At 37.8% G+C, this 26,959-nt stretch overlaps 1 protein-coding gene across 1 annotated transcript in view; it reads right to left on the reverse strand.

Moving 5' to 3' along the window:
* The window catches only part of LOC123942196, a 98,111-nt gene that overhangs the window by 55,793 nt on the left and 15,359 nt on the right, over window positions 1-26,959 (reverse strand). The window contains exons 3-5 of the mRNA XM_046006086.1: window positions 24,273-24,382; window positions 23,499-24,161; window positions 20,095-20,173 (exon numbers count right to left, since the gene is read on the reverse strand). Of these exons, the coding sequence (XP_045862042.1) occupies window positions 20,144-20,173; window positions 23,499-24,161; window positions 24,273-24,382 (803 nt within the window). The 3' untranslated portion in view covers window positions 20,095-20,143. The remainder of the gene's footprint in view (window positions 1-20,094; window positions 20,174-23,498; window positions 24,162-24,272; window positions 24,383-26,959) is intronic.

The following is a 26,959-nucleotide window of genomic DNA, read 5'->3' on the forward strand; positions in this document are numbered from 1 at the left end:
GGGTAGAGGTGGGTAAGATAAGAGAATTCCATCTATGCAGAGGGAAGAACTAAGTAAGGCAAAGGCCTGGAATGCAAAACAATAGAGCAAGGTTGTTTGCAGAACTAAAAGTCAATGTGGCTTCAGCTTAAAAAGCCCAGGACAGTAGAAGATGGGCCATGAGCCGAATCATAAAGAGCTCTTTCAAAGGAGGATGCAAAAGAGGGGTAGTAGGGCATTTATGCACTATGGCCCTCATGTACTCTCTTAATTTAAGATACAGACTAATCATTCTTCGTAAGAAAAAAATCTTTCTACCTTTACAGGTATTTCCCTATTCTTCCCTAACTTAAAAATAATTAGTAGTACTAGGTATCAGTCACCCCTAGGATTTTTACATTTCCTTTAGGAGAAGTGAGCTACCACAACCAAGATTCAGTGGATGGGACAGCTCATCAGCCCCCGGGGAGCTTGTTTTCTAACCCTAAGCATAACCATAACTTCTCCTAGTTCTAGTCCTGGGGTTGTCTCAGGTGGGAAACTGAAAGCATTTTTTAAAAAATTTTATTTATTTATTTGACAGACAGAGATCACAAGAAGGCAGAAAGGCAGGCAGAGAGAGAGGGGGAAGCAGGCTCCCTGCCAAGCAGAGAGCCCGATGTGGGGCTCGATTCCAGGACCCTGAGATCATGACCCGAGCTGAAGGCAGAGGCCCAACCCATTGAGCCACCCAGGTGCCCCTGAAAGCATTTTTAAAGCTGGTTTTAATTAGCTATTAGCATATCGCACACATTGAATTTGTACCAACAATCTGAATAGATTCTTTTCTACACACAAAAAATTATATTTCAGTAAACTGAATTTTGACAAGTTGAATTTATGCTATTAAATTAGCCTTACATTTTTGGAATTTCTAATAATTCATGATAATTTATTTCAACTACTCAAGAGATTTAGGAATAAGTTACAAGAAGTGGAGACAATCAGCCCAAACACTGAAGCTAAAGTGTAGAAAAGGTTAGATGATCGGTTCATGATACAACTGAACATTATTCTTCCTATGAACAAACAATGTGCAAATTTCCTAATTTCTTATTCAGTGTCTGACTGTCAGAACTTATTTTAAGCAAAATACAGATTTACTGTGGTAAGAGAGTAGAATGAAAATTAGAAAAAGAAAACTATATATCTGATATGGCCAAGAAAGCTACTGAAAGTATATGAAAAGAATAAATGTTTCAAAATCAAATTCTCCAGATGGGCATCCATCATTGAAAGATTATAATTCCAAAGATAATTTTAATCTAACACAATAATTAAGGAGTAAGGATGGAGCAAAATAATTTCCTTAATATGCACTTAAGAGATCTATTACATATAAAACATCAATACTCAAGGCTGAATATCTTAATTTGCAAATTTTACCAATTCTCAACATACTTAACACTCAGTGCAAATGAATCATTTAAACAGGACAACCGTTTCTATTCATTAACATCATACATCTCGCAAATGTATTTCTACTGTGGAAATCTTCACTGCAAGTGCTACTCTTTTATGGCATGAGGCATTTATTTAAGTAAATTTTCCATCATTGGTATAATAAACACTTATTCTCTTCAAGAGTTTAACTCTTTAACTGAAAAACACCAAAATCCAAAATTTAGAAATGGTAGTTCAGTCTCTGCAAGGAAGGACATTGAGAATAACAAGCTTATATTAACCTACTGTATAACATTTTATATTTTCTAACACTCTTTCCAGTAAGGTATCTCACATGTGAGATCTGGGGTCATTTTTGAAATGAGAGTTGTGGAGAGATTCTGGTTTTACTCAGTTGTTAACGTGCCTGAAGGAGTTCATTCATTAATTTCTCTAACCATGCAGGGCACTGGAGCCTTTGGGGACAGTAAGTTCACATTTAGTGGTTATGCTGAATGAATTCCCAATGTACTTTGTTTTAATTTGCATTAAAAAGCCTCTACTCTCAAAGCACTGCATCATTAAGTTTATATAATAATTAGATATACAAATTAGGAAAGGCAGATTAAGTATCACTTGGCAACATTAACTTGCCCACCACCTTCATACTGAAGATTTGAAGAGTGTATACTAGTGAGAGATACTTATCTATGCATAACTGAAGAAGCCTGTTAAGAATACTTAATTCACCGACTATTATTTCTAATAATAAGCACATTCAGAGGATGAGATTTTTTTTTTTAATTTTATTTACTGGCTTTTTGCCATTAAGAGAAAAAATGAAGGGGAAAAACAATAATCATAAAAGCCCCAATCTCTTAAATGATTTAATAGCTTAGCGCACACAAACAACTATAGTATATACTATCAACCATATCTTCTGTATCTATTTAAAATAGTTATTCTGATATAATACCATACAAAGAAAGTCTTGTTCATTCTTGTAGAGATACTGCTGAGACAGTTCACTAAGAACCACCTTTAAGAATTCAGTAAGTCATTTAAAAAATTAAGAGAAATAACTTCCAGTTCCACTTCTGATACAGAAAAACTGGCATCTTTACATTATTATTTTTTAGCCACCACAAACTGACACCATTAAAGAAAGATCCCCTCCTCCCAACTGTAATAGCTACAATTTTAGCTAAAGAACACAAGGCAATTCTGATAGCATCTGTTTGGGTGAGGATGTGTTTCACAGGTACAGCTACTAATTCCCATGCAGGAGCATATTCTTACTCAGGTTCCTTTGCTCTCATTGTCCTCTGGTTTTATTCTTTATTGGAGGAAAGATTTCACACAGGTATAATATTATGGATAGCATCACTACAAAATGGAGTTCAGGTTCAAATTAGAATTTTATGTCAGGAAAATCCGTATCATTTAAATGAGTCATCACTGCCACTTTTAGACCTCTTACACTTCCTAAAGAATTATCCCTTTTAGGGATATACCCATTTTTATTTTTGCAAATCACAAATAAAAACTAAACATACAACAGTTATGATGATTATAGCAACAGTCATGTAACATTTATCTAGCACACATTTAACAAAGTTTTAGTCTCAGTAACTGATCTACTGTGGCCCATTTCAAGAATTTTATGTTCTAATCATATATGATATTTTGTTACACCAATATGAATATTTTAAAAAAATTTTGTAAAGAGAAAAATATTTGTAAAGAGGGAAAACCACATGAAAGCAATTAGCAAGTTTCTAATTTATGCTAAATATTAACTTATCCTACTTAAATGAACAATAACTTTGTCTATGTAGTTGTAGATATGTAAAACTGTAAATTTTAAAAGTTGGATATTTTTGTGAAATAAAAAAAATTGCATCCAGAGCTTATTCCAAATATAAACAGCATATTTTTGATGTTATCTTAGAGCAGCATTTTAGATTTTCTAGTGAAATATGGGGCCCAAGGCATAATAAATTACAAGTATTACTTTCAAAACGATTCCAGCATGTTTTCTGGAGGTTTGTATTTCTCTGTTTAGGAACATTTGAGAAAGTTGTAATTTTTGCAAATTAAAATATTCTAATAAGTAATCACTTAAATGAAGGAAATAAATAAATTGGTGGGAAATGGAACATTTAGAGGGCACTGAGGCGAGGAAGGGGATGTGAAATAACATAGGAGAACCTAAAGAAAGTGAAGGTCAAAGACCAGGAAAAGTTTACCCATTTCTCCAGACCTATATTTACCTAGGAAATGTGGTTAAGTTCCGTGGGACACAGCTGAGTTACTTCCTCTACGTGTTTCAAGTTTACCTATTAAAAAACAAGACACATTCTCCATTCCAGACCCCAAGGCCTGGCATATGGAAAGCCTCCATCTCTCCCATCCCTGTTTCAGGGGCAGTGTACTAACCTCTCAAGGCCCAGCATGACTAATTGAGGTTTCTCACTTGATGGCTTTATGCAGGAGAGAAATTTAAAGGCACTTCGACACACATCTCCTTCCATCCCAGCTAATTAGAATGTTCAACTGTAAATTGGTCAAAATTTAAATAGTGGTCACACCGTTTCAGCATCACCTCTACTGACATTATCAGTGGGTATTAAATAGGAAACAGAAACTATAAACTCTATGTTAATGACAATATTGCATGTTTAGAAAATACCATGTTTTAGAGTACAAAGGATGCCATTTTCCTCTCCTTTTGATGTCTCATTTCTACTATTTAAGTGTCTCATATTAAACAAATCTGCCATAAGGCAAACACAGATTTATGAAAAAGACAAGTTATTAGATCCTTCACAGAAGTCCACAAGAGAATTCTTATAAAAGTATTAGGTTGCCTTCATATACTTAGGGTAGCATTTGATGCATGCACCATTTTAAGAGATATGTGCTATTATATAGAGCAAAGTTAACAGTTCAACTGGATGGAGACAGTATCAATAATGGCCTAAAATATTTTCATCAGCTAAAACAAGAACAAATAGATTTTTCAAATATTGGTTTTCTCAGGCACTTTAATAAATTGACAACAACTTCATTACTTAAAGACTGAACCTATAATAAGGAAATAAAAAGTTTATTCAATAATGTGAAAGTGAATTAACTCTTCATTCTGGCCTTTACTTTTTTTTTTCTATTTTCAAGTAATTTAGACTTCATCCATAGAAATGGTTATGAATGGATCTAAAAGGCACATATTTTGAAATTACAGATAAATATAAAAGTAGGACAAATCACTTTTTAGAGTGATTTGTAAAATATTACCCTAGTACACTTTATTTTTTAGAACAAAAAGACTGTAATATGTTTCTTCACTTCTCTCAGGGGATACTTTGCCTCCTTTTCTTTTCTCTTCTTTTTTTCTTGCTTTTTTGATATAGCAAATTCTATACACACACAGAGCACCTCTCCTCCTGCCCTGCTGTAGTCCTCTAAAGATGCAAACAGAGGGTTTAAAAGTCATTTAATTTATATGATTTTAACCCAAGCTTTGTGAAAATGAGTCAAAGGGAAAGCGAGGTATTCAGTTTTAGTTAACAAGATAATTGCTCCTAAAGTAGCTCCTTGAAGTCTGAGGCAGTAGGCAGCTGCAAACATCCGACTGAAAGCCCATTTGTGGCTTCACAGCTTCCAGTCGAGGATGTTTACAGTCGCTCACTGTCAGAAAGGATATACCTTCTTTCTGCTTGGTTCACCTAAAGACTGGTCCCTAGCAGGTGCTTCTAAGATGTACAAGCAGAAATTCTGTACATTACAAAATTCTCATTCCGACACAGAAATATTCTAGAAAATGTCTCAAAAAATCAAAACAAAAAGCTCATGTCTGTTATTCATCTACCAAGTTCCTGTAGGATTTTGTGATAGACTAAGACAATGTATGCAAATTGCTTTCATCCATTATTGATCGCTAAGAAACAAACAAGGCAGGATTACTTAATAGGGCTCCAACATGTATTATGCAATTAAAATCCTTCTTTGAGTGAAAAGGACCAAACACAGAAATTAAATTATGTTAATAACTTAAAGTGCACATTAACATTAAATACTAAATTTAAGTGAGCTTAGACTCTCAATGAAAATATAAAAGGTCAATTTCAAACATAAATTCTGATAAAAAAAACTTACGTATTTTTATAATACCACTTTTGCTCTGAAATCTGCTCCCAGAGACAACTTGTATTGTCAGACGGTTTTTGAAAGCATATGCAACAATCAGGAGAAACACAGAAAGAAATAGCAAGGTCTATAACAGGCAAACATCAGTTTGTGGATCAAAGTTTCCCACTGGAAAAACACAGAACCTATCACTCGTAACAGTGACGCACATTAGCTCCAAATTTGAATGTTTTGAATTCCACTCCCATTCTCCTATGAAAATAAATGAGGAAAACTGAAGGCTAAGCTCTATCAGTCACTACTCTCCTGAAGGAATTTAAAATGCTTCCTAGTGTAGGGAAAGATTAAGTTGATACAGAGCACTGGGTATACCTTTCCCCAAGACTTTTTAGATGAAGTAACCATAAGGTTCTCAGGTTGCACAAGTTTTAGTAGTTTGTGACACCAAACCCAAAACCAAAACCAAATCCACACAAACAGTGTCATGTTTACTGAAACTAACAAATGTGAAGAGCTCCCTAAATTACTTTTTCAAAGCAAAGGGTAACTCTATCCCATTAAGGTTAAGAACGTTAATCTTTGAGGCAGCAGGTGAAAACAAGCTGAATTATGTTGAGGCCTTTTCCTTTATTAACTAAGGACTCAGAACTATTAAAACTTCCTAGGGAACCACATTTTCTCAATGGGTCAAGTCACATAGTGGAACAAAGCAAACTTTATCAGCGCTGTGCAATTCTACATTCCTGAAATTCTTCGTACTTAGCATTCTCATATACCATTGCTGACTAGGGCTCCAGTCAGTTCACCAAACTCAGCTACAGCTAAACCTTGTGAACTTCTCACCAAGACACCCACTTCTTTTAAGTTAGTCACATATAGGCACGGTACTCTGTAATTAAAACAGTTAAATACCAAGCCTTACACCCTGTGAAGACATTATATAGCAGTAACTGTTTACCAAAAGAAAATATTTTTACTTCCATAAATTTTTCTTAAAGTGACAGATCCCCTACTTGTCTTGGAATCTTACCACTTAAAATTAAAAACAGTAAATGACCGGTACACATTGGGCAAACAACCTCAAGTAACAACTGAATGAACATGTAAAAGAAGTCTTAAGCCTTAGCACAGCTTTGAATATCCAGCCTTTTGCTCAGAGCTCTATGAATAAACATAAAAAATTCTGCAAAGCACAGATGATGGTAAAATCTTAGTTACAAGGGTGCATCAATGTAAGGGTATTTAACAAGCATCAATATAGTACACGTCACTGCCTGTATACACAGGCTTCCTTTTTAGCCAAGCTAGATGAAATCTGTGTGGAAGGTGAAGCAGATTTACCCCAACAAGGTGCTGAACAATTTTGCCAGTTTAAATGGACTCAATATTATTGAAACTATTTGCTTGTTTACTGGTAATTGAGCAGTATCGGTTCCATTTAGAACAGCAATTCTCAAAATGAGAAGGTGGTAATGGAATTATCAAGACAGTTTCTTCTAACCCCACATACCTAGGTTGCCTCTTGCCCCATCCATTTTGCAATTCTTATTCAGAAGGGGAGGGTGCTGAGTGTGTGCATTTTGCAAAATCTATCAAATGATTTTGCTATATGTTCCTGGCAGAGAACTACTACTCTAGAAAGATGAAACCAAATAGATTTGCTTGAGGCTAAAAACTCTTGCCACTATTTGAGAAATAGCACCAGTAAATCCATTTTAAAAACCATGAATTAAAAACAAATATGGCATGCTGTGAAGTCTGTAAACCTGGTGACCCCTGGGGCTAATAATACATTATATGTTTATAAAAAAATAAAAAAATTATAAACAAACAAAAAAACCCCCAAATATGGCAGAATAAGACTTATTTGTGCCCAGTACATCAGATCCTATATATTGTCTTATATAATCCTGGAAACATTTGTAAAAAACTTTGTTAGTTCAAAACCATAGAAATGCTTGCTGCTCGAGCCCTGTTAGATAAAGTCCACAAAAGTCTCCCCATCCAAAAGTGTAGCTCTGGAGGTCTATATCCTAATCACTTTTTTTTTTTTAAGATTTTATTTATTTATTTGACAGGCAGAGATCACAAGTAGGCAAAGAGGCAGGCAGAGAGAGAGGAAAGAGGCTCCCTGCTGAGCAGAGGGCGCAACGAGGAGCTCGATCCCAGGACCCTGGGATCATGACCTGAGCTGAAGGCAGAGGCTTTAACCCACTGAGCCACCCAATATCCTAATCACTTTTTATAATCTTCCTTACATTAGTTTTAACTCTTTGAAGGATTAATTCCTTCTGGTGGTGGACAGTTGAGGACTGGTCTCAAAGTTAAAAATTTTTTTTAGCTACCCTGAACCATTCAGTCTTGAACCCTCTTATTGATTCTATAATCATGTATTTTCCTAAACAATGTGTAACTAAAAACAGGTTAAAATATTACAGCTACTCAAGCCCCCTCACCTCCTCCCACTTATACACACAATTCTCTGGATTTTAAGATATCAGACTTTTTAAATTAAATGGCCCATTCTTGAATATTGAGGTTTTAGGCACTTATCAACAGGTGGTGGAAGTTACAATTACTTTACTTATCAACTTATTTATTTATACTAGGACTCTCCTTTGGCCATGGAAATGCAAAGGTACATGTAGTTGACCCTACCTCACTAGAGTGAGGCTTCTCTCTCTGGTTCTACCTTTCTCCTCCACCTAACCTCCACCTGTTCTGGTCTCCAAATGTTTATAGCAGCACCCAAGGAATGGGTGCTTCAGGTCAGCACAGGGCCTCGTGGCCAGACTCTGCTCTGCATCTGTCCACCTACCATTTCTCTGGGGGCCAAGGTCCCAGGCTGCATCAACAGTATTGTTATTTGGACTCTATCCCTTCCTTCAGAAATCAAAGAAGACATCCAGATGGCCAACAGACACATGAAAAAGTGCTCCACGTCACTCGGCATCAGGGAAATACAAATCAAAACCACAATGAGATATCACCTCACACCAGTCAGAATGGCTAAAATTAACAAGTCAGGAAATGACAGATGCTGGCGAGGATGTGGAGAAAGGGGAACCCTCCTCCACTGTTGGTGGGAATGCAAGCTGGTGCAACCACTCTGGAAAACAGCATGGAGGTTCCTCAAAATGTTGAAAATTGAACTACCCTATGACCCAGCAATTGCACTACTGGGTATTTACCCTAAAGATACAAACATAGTGATCCGAAGGGGCACGTGTACCCGAATGTTTATAGCAGCAATGTCTACAATAGCCAGACTATGGAAAGAACCTAGATGTCCATCAACAGATGAATGGATAAAGAAGATGTGGTATATATACACAATGGAATACTATGCAGCCATCAAAAGAAATGAAATCTTGCCATTTGCGACGACGTGGATGGAACTAGAGCGTATCATGCTTAGTGAAATAAGTCAATCGGAGAAAGACAACTATCATATGATCTCCCTGATATGAGGACATGGAGAAGCAACATGGGGGGTTAGGGGGATAGGAGAAGAATAAATGAAACAAGATGGGATTGGGAGGGAGACAAACCATAAATGACTCAATCTCACAAAACAAACTGGGGGTTCCTGGGGGGAGGTGGGATTGGGAGAGGGGGAGCGGGCTATGGACATTGGGGAGGGGAGGCGAACCATAAGAGACTATGGACTCTGAAAAACAACCTGAGGGTTTTGAAGGGTCAGGGGTGGGAGGTTGGGGCAACCTGAGGGTTTTGAAGGGTCAAGGGTGGGAGGTTGGGGGAACAGGTGGTGGGTAATGGGGAGGGCACGTTTTGCATGGAGCACTGGGTGTTGTGCAAAAAGAATGAATACTGTTATGCTGAAAAAATAAATAAAATGGAAAAAAAAAAAAAAGAAAACCCATCTAAGACAAGAAACAAGTAGTTTCTGTTTCCTTTTGTAGAAAGCATATACATAGAAAGCATTCTGGACTGGAGGTAAAATAAATGCACAAACAAATTTCTGCCCTTCAAAATTCATCTTCACCTTCTTTTATTTATACTTTACACTTAGTGATTCACACTGTTGTTAGCCTAATTTAAAGGTTTCTAATTCTCATTGAATTTCTTGCTAATGACAATGATGATGAACTTTTCCTTGCTTTTTTTGGAAATTAATAGAAATACAGGGGCACCTGGGTGGCTCAGTTGGTTAAGCATCTGCCTTCAGCTTAGGTCATGATCGCAGGGTTTTGGGATCAAGCCCCATATCAGGATCCCTGCTCAGCAGGGAGTCTACTTCTCCCTCTCCCTACTGCCCCTCCCCACTTGTGCTCTCTCTCTCTAATAAATAAAATCTTAAAAAAAATATAGTCCTGTTTGTTGCCTATTGAAAACAGATGAAGGCTGTAGGAATTTACTAGGAACACTTTCCCATGGATTGTGCATATGTGGAAGATTAAGAAACTCAAATTCTAGGAAGAAAAGCAGTATCCTGTATAGTAAAGAACTGAGACTTACAAAGACTAAAATCTTCTACTTTAGAAATTAAAATAAGCATTTTTTGTTCAATTAACATTCTCCAATAAAATGGTAGTGAGAAATAGAGAATTAGCCTGATTGTGTGTATCAAGTTTATAGCCTTAACTTTAATGTATCTTTTTTTTTTTTTGTATGCCAAGCAATGTTTATGCACAATCTCATCTTATCCCTGCCATGGTATGATGAAGCATTTACTATCATCATCATCATGCAGATGGGAACACTAGGCTTGAAGAGCTGGAATCATACACTCACTTTCCTATTCTGATGTTTTTTGTACTGCGAGCTCTTCTGAATCATTTGTGGAATTGGGGAAGGTGTTGGTTTGAATAAATATGAGATAGTTAATGAAAATTCAATAAAAATTGTGTTCAAATGATAAATTGGGTATAAAAAATTAAATGAAAAAACTTCTTAAGAGTAGAAACAAATATCCAGATTGTTTGGTGATAAAACAATTCATTAAGTCATCCATTTCAACTGACATGTATTTACTCATTAGCCAAACTCTTCCTTAAAATAATACTGATTTACAATCTAGGCCAGGGTTCCCCAGAAAGGAACTCTCCAAGCTTATCAGAGTTTTCGGGTTGTTAGTACCCTACTCCCTCATCTGCCCCAGCCTTTCCCCTCCTACTCTGGCTGGCTTTCTCACCAGGGAGGGGGATTCCAAGGGTCAGGGCATCCTAGCCTTCAGGCTAATAAGGGACTTTCCTTCCAACTCCTCTCCTCTCATCTCCTTCCCTTCCCTCAGGCACATAACTGTCAGCAGTTCCCAGGCTGCATCCCTCTGACAACCTGCTGGCTCAGCTCTTCCCCACTTCAGGGTTCCATTAGATTCTTTACAAAGAGCAACTCTCACCTAGGAATACCCTCCTAGCCCTATTGAAATATAAGATCATATTTCGAGAGGGCCATTAGGTGAATTTAATACAAATTTCATTGTAATAATCCCATGGCAGAATTCAGAAGTCTTTGTTTTTCTTTTTTTAATCAAAGCTGCCAGATTAAATTCCCCAGATGGCAAAAATTCAACATGATTAGTACTATACCTTCACAGTAATGAGAAATTATTTCAGAGGAACACAATTCTAAACTGCATCTTAAAAATATTTCTGTTCACAAATTTCACAATTAGAAAAAAATCCATTTCTAATGTAGGTCAACTGCACCATGGACATTTTAAGCAAACAGAATGATTCTGATGCTCTTAAAGAAAGAATTGAAAATAATCTGTTACTTGGTTCATTATTTTTTCCAAATATTTTAGAAAGTATTTGAGTAGTAGCCCAGGTTAGAGACTTTGATGAGTCATTTTTGTAAAATAGTATCTATCTGAAATTGCCATAGAATAGCCATATTACTGACATACATAGAAACTGACTTTCTGAAATTATGTAATCATTAAAACATGTTTACAAAGCTATGCAATAATATAACCATCAGGTAAAAGAAAACCAAGAAAAAACCTGTATGTATGATACAAATATTACCATGGTAAGATGCAGAATACACATATGATTTTTTTCTACTTTTCTGTATTTTAAAAGTTTTCTTTTTTTTTTTTTTTCCCTTTTTATTTATTTTTTCAGCGTAACAGTATTCATTCTTTTTGCACAACACCCAGTGCTCCATGCAAAACGTGCCCTCCCCATCACCCACCACCTGTTCCCCCAACCTCCCACCCCTGACCCTTCAAAACCCTCAGGTTGTTTTTCAGAGTCCATAGTCTCTTGAATGTGAATACTTGAATACAAATAATCATAAGAAATTGACCCATTTTAGACATAAGAATTACGGCTGACCCTTAAATAACACAGGTATGAGCAGCAAGAGTCCACTTATACATGACTGTTTTTGATAAATACAGCACAGTATTATAAATGTATTTTCTTTATGATTCTAATAACTTTCTCCTCTAGCTTACTTTATTGTAAGAACACAGTATATAATATAAATAACATATAAAATATGTGTCAACTACCTGTTTGTATTATCAGTAAAGACTTGTGGTCAATAGGCTATTAGTAGAGTTTTGGAGAGTAACAGGTTGTACACAGAGTTCTGACTGTGCAGGGGATTGGCGCCCCGACTCCCACATTGTTCTAGGGTCAACTGTAGCAGCTCTCTATCTCAAGAGTAATATAGACAGTATCAGACATTTCTCAAGCATAGTTCTCTATCTAGGTAAATCTTTGAAAGGAGAGACAATTGCATGAGCCTCTTCCCTGAAAGCCATCATTCTGCCTCAATCACTATTGTGTCTACTGCAGCAGCCCATCACGTGCTTTATAGGCAGTAAGGTACTCAAAATATACTGGCTGTATTTTTAGAATGTTGACAAAGAGATTATTAAAACACACCTTATTTACAATTATCCAGCATTCTTCTTTTGCAAATTTATAAGCTCATAGCTCTTTAAAATTTTTTTCCTTTTTAAAAGTGATCAAATAGACAAAAGTTAATAATTAGACCGAGTTTAGAGTCAAAGCTATAGTACAAAGATATGAGAACTGTCTTAAGACCAGCTGAGGCTTCTGCCAAGGTGGGAAGACAGGGAGCTCTGGGCCCTTTAATAGAGACTGGCATGGACAGATCTCTGAACACTGCTAAGCTCTTTTGCTCTGTGGATGGGAACTAAAGTACCTATACCTTAAGAGCTCTTCTGATAAGTGATAGATACGTTTGAGAAAGTACCATGTACAAGTTAGTTATTTTTCCTTATTATTTCTTTCTGATTATGAACATGTTAAGGGAGATTAATCAGTACAGTGTTTACTAATGGAAATAAACTACTAATGTCATTTGGGCTTTTAAACAGCTACATGATCTCATTTGACCTCACTGAACATCAATTTCCTCAAGTGTAATAAGAGAGTTAATCAGATTCTCTCTAAAATCCTTCCAGCTATAAAATCCTATGACTCTAATTCTTTCATTGCTTTAATTTATGAGGTAGGGGTAGGAACCGAAATGGGAGAGGGTTAGAAGAATTTTTTAAAATTAAGCATATACAAATCATGGAAGCAGACTTCCTTTAACTAGTGTGATTTTTCTTAATACAAAGAAGCACCAATTACCCTGACTTCATTCACCATCACTTCCCACACCCACACATTTTTTAAAAATAGGACTACAAAACAGTTTGAGAGTATATTTACAGACACAGTAGTTAGTAGCTGACTTAGGAAGTTTTCTATAGAAGAACTTAATTATCTCCAATACTGTCTGGCATGGGAATTGGTTATAAAGAGCAAAAGAATAGAGGCTCATCTACCTTATGCCTGTGACAGTGACACATATAGAAAACAGGAACAAAAAAATTCTTATTCAGAGTCCAACTTTGAAATCAGGCTGCAAGATCTCCACACCATTCCACTTAGAAATGGCAACTTAATTTGAAATAGCTCACTGCATCTCAAAATCAAAGACACTTTCAGCAGTTTACAGCAAATTAATGTTTAACATATACTGTTTGGGACTATCGGTAGCTTAGCTGCTCACATGAGGATTTTCTACATTTCCAACAAAATAACTGTAAACTCGTAAGATAAAACCACACTTCAATTCAAAATATAGTTATTGAAAAACTCATATTATCATTTCATCCTATTCTATTAGCCTAATTAACATGTGCTCACAGTAGATTTGTGCTAAATTTGAACCACTAGGGATAGCTGATGAGGGAAATACAGTGTGACTGGCCCTAATTTCATTTGTAGATTTCAGCATTAAGAATGGAGGCAAAAAAGCTTAGGTCAACCAAACAGGACAGCCACAGAAGCAACAATGACAAACCACACACTACTGTTTTGTTCCTCTTGCATCTGGGGAGAAGAATCTGAGAAAACATGGGATGGTTTCCATTAGCGTCTGAAGGGCCAGGTTCTGTTTCTGCCTAGTTTTAGGGAAACTTAGTAATCTAGGATGTTCAAATGGGAAATTTTTGATGAACAGTGGAATAAAGTAAAAATTTCTGTGAATAGGAAAGGATAAAATGAAAAAGAATAAATGAGAAAGAAGAGTCCCCTTTCACCCTTTCTATTCCAAAAGGGTAATTTGTTAGTGATTCTTGAAATGTCTAAATAATACATTACGGCCATGCAATGGTTGAGGGGAAAAAAAAGAATCTTGACTTTGTTTTACCAATGGGGATCGAATCAAACCTGTTAAGACCAGAGCCCTCTACCTGAGACATGAATAACTATTTAAAAATAAATTAATTTCTGGGGCGCCTGGGTGGCTCAGTGGGTTAAGCCGCTGCCTTCGGCTCAGGTCATGATCCGGGGTCCTGGGATCAAGTCCCGCATCGGGCTCTCTGCTCGGCAGGGAGCCTGCTCCCCTCTCTCTCTTTCTGCCTGCCTCTCTGCCTACTTGTGATCTCTCTCTGTCAAATAAATAAATAAAATCTTAAAAAAAAAAATCTTTCAAAAAAAATAAATTAATTTCTTCAAATATACTTTTATCATTTGATTTGTTCAATAGTTTTTAAACTGGGTGTTTTTCATAAATGCTACTAAATAATATTAACTTTGTACTGAGAGCAGGATAAAGAAAGAGACTTCGGGGGACCATAAATTGAATCTTCAGAAAGTTTAAGGGTAAAAGTGACCATATTTTAGATTTTCTGGGAACATCACAATTTCAGTGATTCTGTCCCAATACAATTGTAAATCAGTAAGAAATACTTTTGGACCTGTCATCTGACAAAGTAAAGTCATTAGAGATGATTTAAGCAGCATCCAGAAAATCCTAAATTCCCTAAAGAATTAACCTTAGGGGCGCCTGGGTGGCTCAGTGGGTTAAAGCCTCTGCCTTTGGCTCAGGTCATGATCCCAGGGTCCTGGGTTCGAGCCCCGCATCAGGCTCTCTGCTTGGTGGGGAGCCTGCTTCCTCCTCTCTCTCTGTCTGCCTCTCTGCCTGCTTGTGATCTCTGTCAAATAAATAAATAAAATCTTTAAAAAAAAAAAAAAAGAATTAACCTTAGTTTTATATTCTGTACAACAAAAGTGCCGCACTTTTTTTCACCCATGCTATCTATCAAGAAAAGATTTATATACAGAAGAGTAATTTTAACTCACTTTAAAAAATAATTAATGAAACTATCCTAACTTAGAGTTTTTGAAGACATTAATTTAAAAGAAACCTACCAACACTGGTTGGCATTCTAGAGCCTGAAACTCCTAACTTTTCTTATTTTTACTTTCCAAAGCACTTCTTGAAATTGCCTCTGGTATTTTTTTTAAATGTGCTCAAAAGTCCTAGGGCTCTGGCAGTTTTTTAACTAATAAAATAAACATAGCAATCGAGTACCTACAGTTCTGCTAACAGTATTGTTTGTATTCTAAGCCCTATCCACAAAGGCTACAGAGAAAAATATCCAGTATAAACAAATATTACTTAGATACCAGTGGCATCTCAAAGCAGCACACCCAAGTCTCAAAATGCAAAAGGGAGAAATTTTCCACTCCCACGGCGCATAACTTCCTGGTGAACCTCATGTCAGGCAAAAGAGAGAGAAACTGCCTCTGTTACTGTGAAGTTGGGGAGGAGGTGTGGGTGTAAAGCAAATCAGTAATTCTCTTTCTTCATTTTTTCTCCATCTTTTTTTCCTCCACGTATCTCTTCTTTTCCATGATGTCTCTCTCCTTTCTCATATTCAGCTGTTCTCTCCTCTTCTTCCATCCCCAATTTCAAGAGAAAACATAACTTTGTCCTTTTATCGCACTGCTTAACATCAGTCCCTAAACTTCATACAACACACACATACGTAAACATTACTGAATAGTATTTTCTTTCTTTTTTTTTTTTAAAGATTTTATTTATTTATTTGACAGACAGAGATTACAAGTAGGAAGAGAGGCAGGCAGAGAGAGAGAGGAGGAAGCAGGCTGTCCGCAGAGCAGAGAGCCCGATGCGGGGCTCTATCCCAGAACCCTGGGATCATGACCTGAGCTGAAGGCAGGGGCTTTAACCCACTGAGCCACCCAGGCGCCCCCTGAATAGTATTTTCAAAGTAATGCACAAATTAGGGCAAGAAGAGTAAATGGAGTGGGCTGGGGTTAAGGCTGGGAAAAAAAAAAACAAAAACAAGAACAAAACATTTGTTTGTATTTGCAATGCCTAAACTTACAGCTAAGAGAGAAGCCAAACTCTGTAGGAAGAAAGAAACTTGTCCTGAGAAATGCTAGGTTGAGGGAAGGCATAAAAGTCCACGCGAATCACGATGAGGCAGTACAGCCCAACTTACCACACAGCTGAAACCCATGGCAATGGTCACTTCTGATGCAATGATCACTTCCCAGGACTGAGGAGGGGCTCCTCTAATTTTGGCTGACCCTTTCCATGTAGACTCATCTTCCTAAAACTCTTGCACTTTTTTTTGTTCACTCTTCGCACAACTTCTAAATTATCCACTCTGTCTATACTCATCAGTCTCCCCTCACTTAAGGCCTACCACAAAAACAAAACTCTGTTCTCTTAATTGCACAATGATAATAACTCTAATTATATAGTAATAACCATAACTATAGCGCCAAGATAATTAAAGAAACTAATACTTGTAAAGTGTTTAGAACAGTGGTAAATGAAAGAATGATATAAAAATTTGTTAAATAAAATGAAAATAAAATAAATTATCTGTGAATACATATATATGAATTCAAATGACAAAAAACTTTTTATGATGGTAAAACAGACTTCAAACAGAAAAGAACAAATGTCTTGATTTTGTATGTGTCATCAATCCAGTTGAATTACTAAGAGAGCTTACCCAAGGAACCAGGCTTTATCTAAACATTTTGTATTTAGGCAATTCTAGCCTGGTCTTGAGATACTTTTATTATCAAGGAAGAAATGAATCTATGTGTTGAAACCAGTTTACAAAATGGAAGTGTGAGAGTTCACCCTTAGTCTAGGATATCCCGTATCTGACTATTCAGCACTGTAGTCATTTGAATTTTTTATGTGTTATTTAGATAATATTATTTAAGAGGCTTCATTGTATATTGTAAAAAAGGACAGAGTTTCAAGTTAAATGTTTGGACTAAGGCAAAAGAACTTATTTTCCCTTGGAGGTGGGGGCTATAACGAGATGAAAAGGACAGCTGTAAGTTGTAAAACTCGAAATAGAAAAAGGCAGAAAAAAAGCACAATATGGAAGGAGATACAATAATGAGAAAATAAGTTCAGTTTCATGAGATGAGACTGTTTAACATGCTTATAATATGTGAATAAATAAAAGATATAGCAAGATTAAAACTTATTCCAACCAGGGAACAAGATATACTGCAAATACAGAGCTACATACGTGAAAGGCATAAAATGACCTCATGAAAATAAAAAACTCTGGTTTAAACTTTATCTTCTTTCTTTAAAAACGGCTTTTAAGATGAAAATATTTTGAAAAAATATGCCGGGAGTCTCAAAGATAAATTAGCAAAAAATCAGAAATTATATGCTTTTATTTTTCTATTGACATTTAGCAAAAGCTAGCTACTTTTCCATGATCACTGGGAATATTAATTTAGAAGACTATAAGACAGCTAACCATATTAAAAATTATTTCCATAGACTGATTTCATAAATTGAATACCCAGAAATTTTTAAACAATTCAGCAGATGTTCTCTAGGTGATAGTAATAAAATGTTAAGCTTTAAAAAAGAAACATATTTGACTTTTTAAAAACATGTACATCATTTATAGAAAAATTAAATTCCACTCACAGCGATTCAAGGAATATAATCAGAGTTTGCTATGAAAACAAATCCTTTGAATCCTTGTTTAATAAATACTAGTACTGATAGTTTTAATCTACACAAATGGAACTGAAAGATTTTCAGAAGTTTATTATGTTAAAAATATGTAGTATTGAGGTGCTAAGTGTCTCTAAATTTTAGCAGCATACCTCGAACTTTTGCCAGTAGTAGACTTCCACTAAGCAAGAAATTTCCATTACTCCTATATTAAGAAGCCACACCCCATACAACTAATGACAGGAAAGCATTCCAATTCAAACCTCGAACACCATCCAGCCTGAAGCAAAGTTTAAAAAAAAAAAAAAAGATGCAAAAATAAAACACAACTCGTATTTTCAGAGAAGAAAGGAAACTCTTGCTAAATAAGTAGCAATTATGCTGAAGAATTTATATGCTAAGCACGACTGAATGTAAAAACACCAGAGCAGTCAACCATAGCTTTAGCACTTTGAGTATGATTAACAGAATTAACTTTCAAAGGTCAATTAAATGTCAACACATTTTAAAGAGATATTCTTCTTAAATCTGGTCAATGTATAAAAGCACCTCAAAATTTAGGGATACCCTTCTTAATTTAAGTGTAAAGTGCATGTGATATATATACACACAGATGCAAATTTACATGTCACTAACCCCATTACTATGGAAAATCATCTAGTGTCTATCCTAGAGTTTGACTGTTTTAATGTGTTTCCATTTATGAAATGATTAAAAGAAAATATAACTTTATTTAACATATAGCACTATCCAATGAAGATAACATACAAAATTTTAAAATGTTAGGCTTAAGGATTATCTAATTGCTGACACTATTTATTCCATCATAGGAAGTCAGTCACAAGATAACTCTTTATTATCTGTAATGCATCATCCTGCCACCTAATTCACCCCTACTAGCCTTCCTTGAATGCTTGTGGTTAAAAGGCTTACCAAAAAAGGTACATGGCCTTCAAAAACTGCCAAGTTTAGCATTAGAGATCTGTGGGACAGAACAAGTCCCGAAGGCACTGAGTGTCCATTCCTGACATTTTAATCCAAGAACTCAGTAAGAATCCCATCCCACACAGGGAAGGCCAAGTTGTCTCAGAACCTCAGAATGAGAAGGGACCACCAACATCATCTGACCCAAACCTTTCTACATTCACAGCTCAGAAAATGCAGAACCACAAAGGTAGAGCAAGTTGGCTTTCCTGCCATGGCTCTTTAGTAGACATGGAAGCACTTATTAGTCTTATTAGTCTAGTACTTATTAGTCTAGTATTTTCTTCTCTATATAAGATTTATGCTATACTTTTTCTCCCTTAGGACTTTAAGACCAGGTTATAATTGACCAAATAGCCATGGCTACCACTGGAGTTCAGAGCAAGGTGGAATTTTAAGGAACTGATGATCTGGGACGGCTCCAAGGAGAAGTTGGAAATTAAAGAATGGGTAGAATCTAGGTGGTTCAAAAGGAGGCATCACTGATGAGGCAAGCAATATGGGCTTAGGCCCAGTGGTGAGTGAACAGGCCATATTCCAGAAAGAATATATTTAGAGTAGGACTGGACACTATTTTTAAGGCCACCGTATAAACCAGGCAGAGGAGGTTCAATATGACATGGGGACATATATAAAGTGATAGAAGTCTTTTGATTTCAAGAAAAATGTTGTGAAGATAGCAAAGACTAGCCTTGCAATAGGTTTGCAAGAGAATGGAGATAGGGAGAAGAGAAAGATTTGACAGGCCTCATAGGGGTCTGTCTACTAATGTTGATATTTTACAGGACTGTAAGGAAATAGGGAGCTAATAAGAGACAAAGTACTCTGAAAAGTAGAAGAGCTCTAGAAAGTAAAGGTATTTTTCAAAGTCAGAGGGCAGTGGCCTCTCTCATCACATGGCCATGTCTTGATGGCATACACTTCTCTGAAAAGGCAAATTTGGAGTTAGATTCTGGATTTATTTCTTTGGGGTTAGAGACAGAAATCTCTTCTCTTCAATAACTCCAAAGGCTAGATGCCAAGAGGAGAGACAACTGCTAGCCCTAAGCTACTACAGAGTTGAGGATCACAGCTACTAAAATCCAAAACCAGGATTAACATTTTGAGGCAGACTAATTAATCAGTGTTTCTCAAAGTGAGTCAAAAAATAGTATATCAAGTGGTATGAAAAGGGAGGAGGGTAGAGAAACAGCACCTGAACCAGGGTGACACATGAGAAAGCCTAGGTTATTAGCAGGGCTGCAGTCTGCATCCTTCCCTTGTCCCTTTCCCCTCTGCTCAACAATTATTATTTAGTGGTATGACCTTCCCTGTGTCCAGAGTGATTTATCTCCTTCTGCGTTGTCTTCCTCTCTTATCCCTCTTCTACAGCAACTCTCCAGGGCTAAAAAAGAAATTAAAAAGTTACTATAATAAAAGTATAGATATGAAGTATATAGTGAGTGACAATTATTATCTATCACTAATTTGTGTATTATATAATTCCCAAACAACTCCTGTGAGGCAGGTACTATTATTCTCATTTTCCAAGGAAGGAGACTGAAGCTTACAGGGTCAAGGTTGCAGCTCAAAGTCACCTAGATAGTAAGGGGCAAAGCCAGGAATTAAATCAGGTGTGCTGACTCCTTAGACTATGCTTTGAACTTCTCTCCTAAACTCTTGTCTTTTTCTTCAATAAACATGAAAATACTGAAATGCTGGGAATTTTATGGATACAGAGATTACAGGAGCATTACACAGTTTTGTAGATGAAAGTTTTACCAATATACAGGAAGGGGCCTGGGTTATGCCTCACACTTGAGTGCCAAATTATCAGCTTTAGAACTCAAATCATCAAATATGAATGTTAAACTATGATGAAGGGATAGCTCTCCATCCAGCATTCTAGCTCTGTTCCTTTTTTCCCTTGGGGTTTTTCCCAATTATCTGCCTGAAACCTCATCTCCTTCCTTGATGAGGAAGTAGCTGGAGGAGAGGGTGGTGGAAGTACCTCATAGAAGAAGGGGTCTCTTGGCCCTGTGTTCCAGGGCTGCCTTAACTCTGCTTATAGACGGTATTTTGGTTTGCTTGTGGAAGCAGTTTGTGAGGGCCTCCCTGGCCACAGTTAAGAGATGAAGCCACCAATTCTGGTGCCAGAAGGGAAATGATCAGAGCAGTGAGAATGGGGTGGGGGGAAGGGATACTTTTCAAATGTTCCTGGGGGGAAGCAACGGTTGCCATTAACCATTGGCAAGAAAACTCTAACACTAATTCTCGAAATTTAGTGTGATTATCACTTTGGGAGGAGCTTGTTAAGAATACAGACTCTAGATTCTGCTCACAGACATTTCTGATTCTTTAAGTGTAGAAAGTTATCCAGAGGTCTGAAGTTTTGCAGGTGCTACAGAAGATTCTGATACAAGTGGTCTAAAGACTACATTCTCAGATTCAGGGTTCTAACCCATTGCAAAGCTGCCCAACCAGCAAACCTGCTATGAGGAGAATGCACATTCTACAGACAGCTCATTGTTCAAATAGCAGTGCTATGTTTTAGGTTGAGTAGTCACTTTTAAATAAGGCCAAGAGGCTTTCCATAAGTTTCCAGGCTTACAAATGTTGGGGACTTACTTTCCTTGTCAATAAATAGACTATTACACAGACCCCTTAGGAAAATCAGAGTATCTTATGTATGATGTAATCCACATAGTATCCCTCTGCACACACAGCATTTGTCTAGAGTGAAGACCTTCTTGGAAAGATGTTATTTCCAGTGCTTATTTTATATTTGGTGTAAGATTAGAGGTAATTTTCTCACAGCAGATTTAGTTGATTTCAAAAGTATACTCTCCTTCACACAACTGCCCTGAAAGGTTTACTTCATGTTATTTTAACAATGAGTTTAAGAATCAGAGATCACTCAAGTGAAATATTATGATTAGTAAAATAAATGATTAGGTTTTAATTAGACATTTAATCACAATGCAAATAGCTCCTGATAATTTAAGAAACATACCTTTTCAAAGGTTTGTGTTCCTCAAAGAAAGCTAGGTCATAAAATGTATTATGTTAAATCTATATTGCTATCTTTCTCCTGGAAACCCTATCAGTTATCTTCGTCTATTTCCAAATCTGTATCCCTAATTTTAAAATATAAACTTTCAGGATAGATACTGGAATTCAACTCAGGTTTTCTGCCAGTTTTGTTTGACACCTTCTTCCTTCCCCCTAAAGCATGATAATTCTCTTTAAGGATGGGTAAAAAGAATTTTAAATTATTTCTTATCTAAGCACTGGGTATTTTATCCACCGAATTATTTACTGAGTGTATGTATGCATTTACATTAGAAGAAATCAGCTTTTGTTATTATAAGCTCCATGAGAAGCGAAATCCCAGTGGAGCACCTGACTCTTCATGCTCATGAATAGTGAAAAAACTGGGAAAATTTATCATTGAGAGAACAAAATAATTTATCCTGTATTCAGTACAGATGAATAAACATTTAATAGTTGAAAGAGTTTTGGTTAGGGAAAATGCTTGATTTCACTTTTTAGTAAAAAGAAAAAAAAAAGCAGGTTATTATCATAACCAAAAGTTAACACTCCATTGTGTTGCAACACAACCTGTGATGAAAATATTCCAAAACCATTCCCAGACCAAACCTTTAACATTAATAATTTATCCAAATTATACATGTCACTAACACATCCCAACAAAGAAGATTATGTAAGTGAGCCATCTTGGTGTCAGTGATACTGAACATAGCAGCTATTTTCAATCCTTCATTAAAATTAGATCAAGATGTACTTGCATTATGTGTTACTGTTCCTGTAAGCAAGATTTACATTAGTTTAAGATTTACTTTGGTTATAAATGTCATTTTCTTTCCCTTTGTCAAAAGTTAGAGCCCATTCCCCAACTGCCCTCCACAGAAAAGTTTTCGGTAGAAAGAAGCAATACAGAAAACTTACAACAAAACACCTGCCCTGTTTACTCTCTCCTATGTATAATAAAAGCCTTGTTCTCCCCCTAAACTGAATCCAGAAGGGATGAAGGGATCGCTGGAGGCACCTGCCACTTCACCCTCAAGCTTGGTTCTCTGTCCCCAGCCGGGCTGCTACTACTCCAAACGCTGCAGCAAAGTAGATCAGTTTAAAGAAGTGTTTTTAAACAATGGGTAATTATTTTTCACTGGAAAAAACCTTCCAAACCTTCCAATATTACTGTTTGAAAGCATCAGACTTAAAAGTTACTTCTCAGTAGGCTGAAAGGTGACTCCAGGCGCCTGTAAATATATCCTGGCCTACTGGTTCATAACTCCCGTACCACGTTGAGGCCCAAGGAAAATCTCACACCGAGATGTATTTAAAAACGAGAAGACACCAGAGATCACGTAGTTCTAGCCTCCTGTATCACGGATGAGGAAAGCTAAGTGGTTAAGCCTTGTCCAAGGTCACGCAGAGCCAGTTACTGGCAAGGCTGGTGCGCGACCTTCTTATCTTTCCACCTCCCAACCCCCACCCTGCACAGGCCCTCAGTAGCCCCGGTTCCTAAAAGGTTCCCACCGATACGGTTCACGAGCCAGCGGCATGTCAGCGACTCTTAAGCAATCGCACTTATATGTGTTCTCCCCGCCTGCTCCAAAAAGTATTAAAAGCACTCTCCCTGCTTTCTCCCCAAACCCAGGTACCCCAGACAGCTTAAACCCATCGCGCCCAAAAAGCCAACTCACCCGCAGCCCCGGGCGCGGGCGCCTTCGAACGGACTCTGGCCCTCCCCGCAGTCGCCGCCTGGCGCGTCGCGGCCCGGACTGACGACTAGTCCAGAAAGTCACCGGCTGTGACCGCGGACGCCAGGGGCGGGCCGCGCCGCGCCGCGCCGCCCCGCGGAGGCGCCGCAAACTTTTCCCCGCTCGCAAGTTGCCGGGCTCGGCGGCCGCGGACGGACTTTCTTCCCGGCTGCGGGAGCGAGAGGGCGCCCCTTCCCAGGGCGGGGGCCAAGCCAGCCGGGAGGGGGCTGGGCGAGGCGAGGGACGATCAAATAGGGGCCAGGGGAGCGCAGGCGTCCGCACTCTGAGGCGCGCGGGGCCGAAGCCCGGCCGCATTGTCTCCGCGGCCTCGGACCCAGCCCCGGCAGCGGCGGCGGGAGCGGGCGCGGCCGGGAGTTGCCGTCCCGAATCTGCCGCCCCCTTTCGCCTCCGCCGCTCACCGCGTTCTTTGTGTGTCTCTCGCCGCCCTCGGGTCGCTTCGCCGCTCGCCTGACAGCTGATGGGCTCGTCACGGTGGGTCCCGCGTCTTCCCAGCCGCCGCCAGCGGAGCCCGGCCGGGCCAGAGGAGGAGGACTGAGGAAGAGCGTTGACAGATGCTGTCTTGGAGCGGCCACCGCCGCGGGGAACCTAGGACTGCCCTCCGGGAGGCCGGCGACCAGCCCCGGCCCCGCTCTACCCCTTCCAGACCCCTTCCGCGCCGGGACCCTCCCGTCCTCCCTCCAGGGCTGCCCTCCCAACCAGCTCCAGTACGGCGCCCGGCGCCCTGCTCCGCAGCTGAGCGCGCTCGGTCAAGAATCCTGGGGAACCCGCCCCGCCCCCTGGCTCCCGCACCCTCCAATGATCTTGGCCTACAGGGGAAGTTCCATCCAATCAAGTGTCGGAAAACCCGGCCAGTCCCCGAGAGTGTAGCCAATGGAACACGACTCCGGCAACACACCCGCCCTGATCCACTAGGAACAAACCTCTCTGAGCCCTGAGGTGGGACCCTGATCCTGGCGCCCAGAGCAAGTCAAGTCCAGCTGGAGCTGTGTCACAAAGTGAGAGGCTATCAAGGCAGGTCTGGTGCTTAAATTACTGTATAATAATATAAAGTACTGAGGAAAATGGGGACGCTGGACGTACGACTTTTGTAGGTCACCTAAATCCCTACCCTGAACTTTTAAACTCCTTTTGTGGCGAAACTTCCTATGTGAAGGAAAACTGCACAAACACGTTGCAGCACTATCGACGGTGCAAATTAAGGCCCCTACTTTTAGAATGTTGCTTTAAGGTGTCTTACCAGACAGCACGCAGGTTGATGCATTTGTATGAATAAGTTTGCCAGAACACTAGAGCAGGAATAGAGGTCTCCTGCTCTAAAACGCGGGTGGTCATGGCACTGCCAACTTTTTTTTTTTCCTTTCTAAAAGAAAATAGAGTTCAAGAGGGAAAAGGTAGTTTTATATACAAATCCTCTCTATTGTGAACTTTATTTCTGTAATAAAGTCACACGTTATCTTCAGGGGAGGTTGGGTAAACTAGTTGAATAGAAAATTATATACATACATATAGGGAGAGAAAGAGAAAGGACCTCAGTAAACCACCTGCTATCCATGACTAGCTGTTAATCACAATACTTTGCAAGTAATAGTCGCTTTACAGTTGTTTATTTGATATGAATAGGGTTAGTTAGCTGTTGTTATTGCCGGTGACATACACTTTATTGAGCTCTTTATTGAAAGTGGACTACAAATTGAAACAGTTTGTAGTAACACATATTTGCATTAATTAACGTCAAATCGCACTTACTTGTATTTCAAATGGCTGTCATGTTTTAGGCATAGACTCCATGCCTAAATTTTGTCAGAAGATCCAGATTGTGGATTGACCTTGAGCAAATCTCATAATGACTAACTCTGTTGTGAAAAGACAATATCCCCAACTCTGCGTGGCTCATCAAAATGCAATGAGACCCAACCAAGATAGCATTTGTTAAGATTTTGTGAGACGTTGTGCCAAGTGCACAGCAGCCTTAAAAAAAAAAAAAAAAAAAAAAAAAAAAAAAAAAAAAATGTGTATATACTTCTCTGCTTTTCTACTAACTTACTAGCCGCCTAGCGGTATTTCCTCTGACTGCACATTCTTCCAACTTGAAATATTTTTTGATCCCATCATCTTTCCCACAACTTAGATATGAATAAAACTCTGGCTTCTTAATTCTAGAGCAAAGCAGCACTGCCAAGCTTTTCCTTTCTTTTTTTCTTTTCTGTCTCTCTCTCCCTCTTCTTCTTCTTCCTTTTTTTAATGGGTAATGTTTTAGGAGAGAAATTTAATGTATCCTATGACTGCCAGTGTGCATAGTTTTATGTAAAAGTTTTTAATGGCTAAGTCAAATTTATACCCATGTAATCAAGTAATTTTTGCCGTCGTTTATCAGGGATTCACTTAAGCCATTTGTGCTTAATTTTCCAAGAAGAAATCAAATGTGTATTTTTAGAGATATTTCCATGTCATAATGTAATTTGTTTACTTTGTTCCAAAATATGCAATCAAGTACAGAAGTTGAATTATTACTTCAAACAAATGTACATATGGTAAAACTAAATGTGAAATTTGCTAGTTGTTATTTTCAACTAATTAACTGCACAGATTTCATTTTCTGAGTGAAAATTGTGGAAGAATCGATCAATATGAATCCAATAAACATGACTTATTAAATATATTTAAGTCAAAATGAGTGTTTGATAGTTTCCTGATAATTGATGACTCCAAACCCATTTATTACAGGAAATGAATATTTTATCAATAAGGTAATATTCCTGACCTCACCATGATGATATTTCATTCACTAAATGATATTTTCAAAGTTTTTCATCAATGATTTCTTCATCAGTTGTTTAATATGGAGCAAGAGAGCTGTCACTCTTAGAGAGCTGCCAGTTTTAACATACATTTAAATGTTTACTACAGAAGCTGTGACTTTGGGGGTAGTTTTAGCATCAGTAAAGATAATTTTTTTAAAATACAGAGACATAATGTCTTTTATAATCTGTATCACATGATCTGTGGTAATATGACTAATGACAAGATGATTTTTTTCTGTGTTTTTACATTTAAATGCTGTCGTCTTAAGATTGCTTTATCAATGAGTATAATGAATAACTTGATTCATATCTTTCGGATTCTGATCACTGATATGCCTCTGAATTTCTGTGTGTCTTGGATAAATCAGACTTCCATTTGACTTCTCTCCAATTCACCGAATCCAATTTACTCATTTGAAAATGATGTTATTAGGAATAGTGAATAGTATCTACATAGAGAGAATAGAAAAACAATTCACTCATTTTTCTTTTTTTTTTTAAAGATTTAATTTATTTATTTAACAGAGAGAGAGAGATTATAAGTAGGCAGAGCAGCAGCCAGAGAGGGGAGGAAGCAGGCTC

This window comes from Meles meles, chromosome 5, assembly GCF_922984935.1.
Source record: "Meles meles chromosome 5, mMelMel3.1 paternal haplotype, whole genome shotgun sequence".
NCBI classification, from domain to species: Eukaryota; Metazoa; Chordata; class Mammalia; order Carnivora; family Mustelidae; genus Meles; species Meles meles.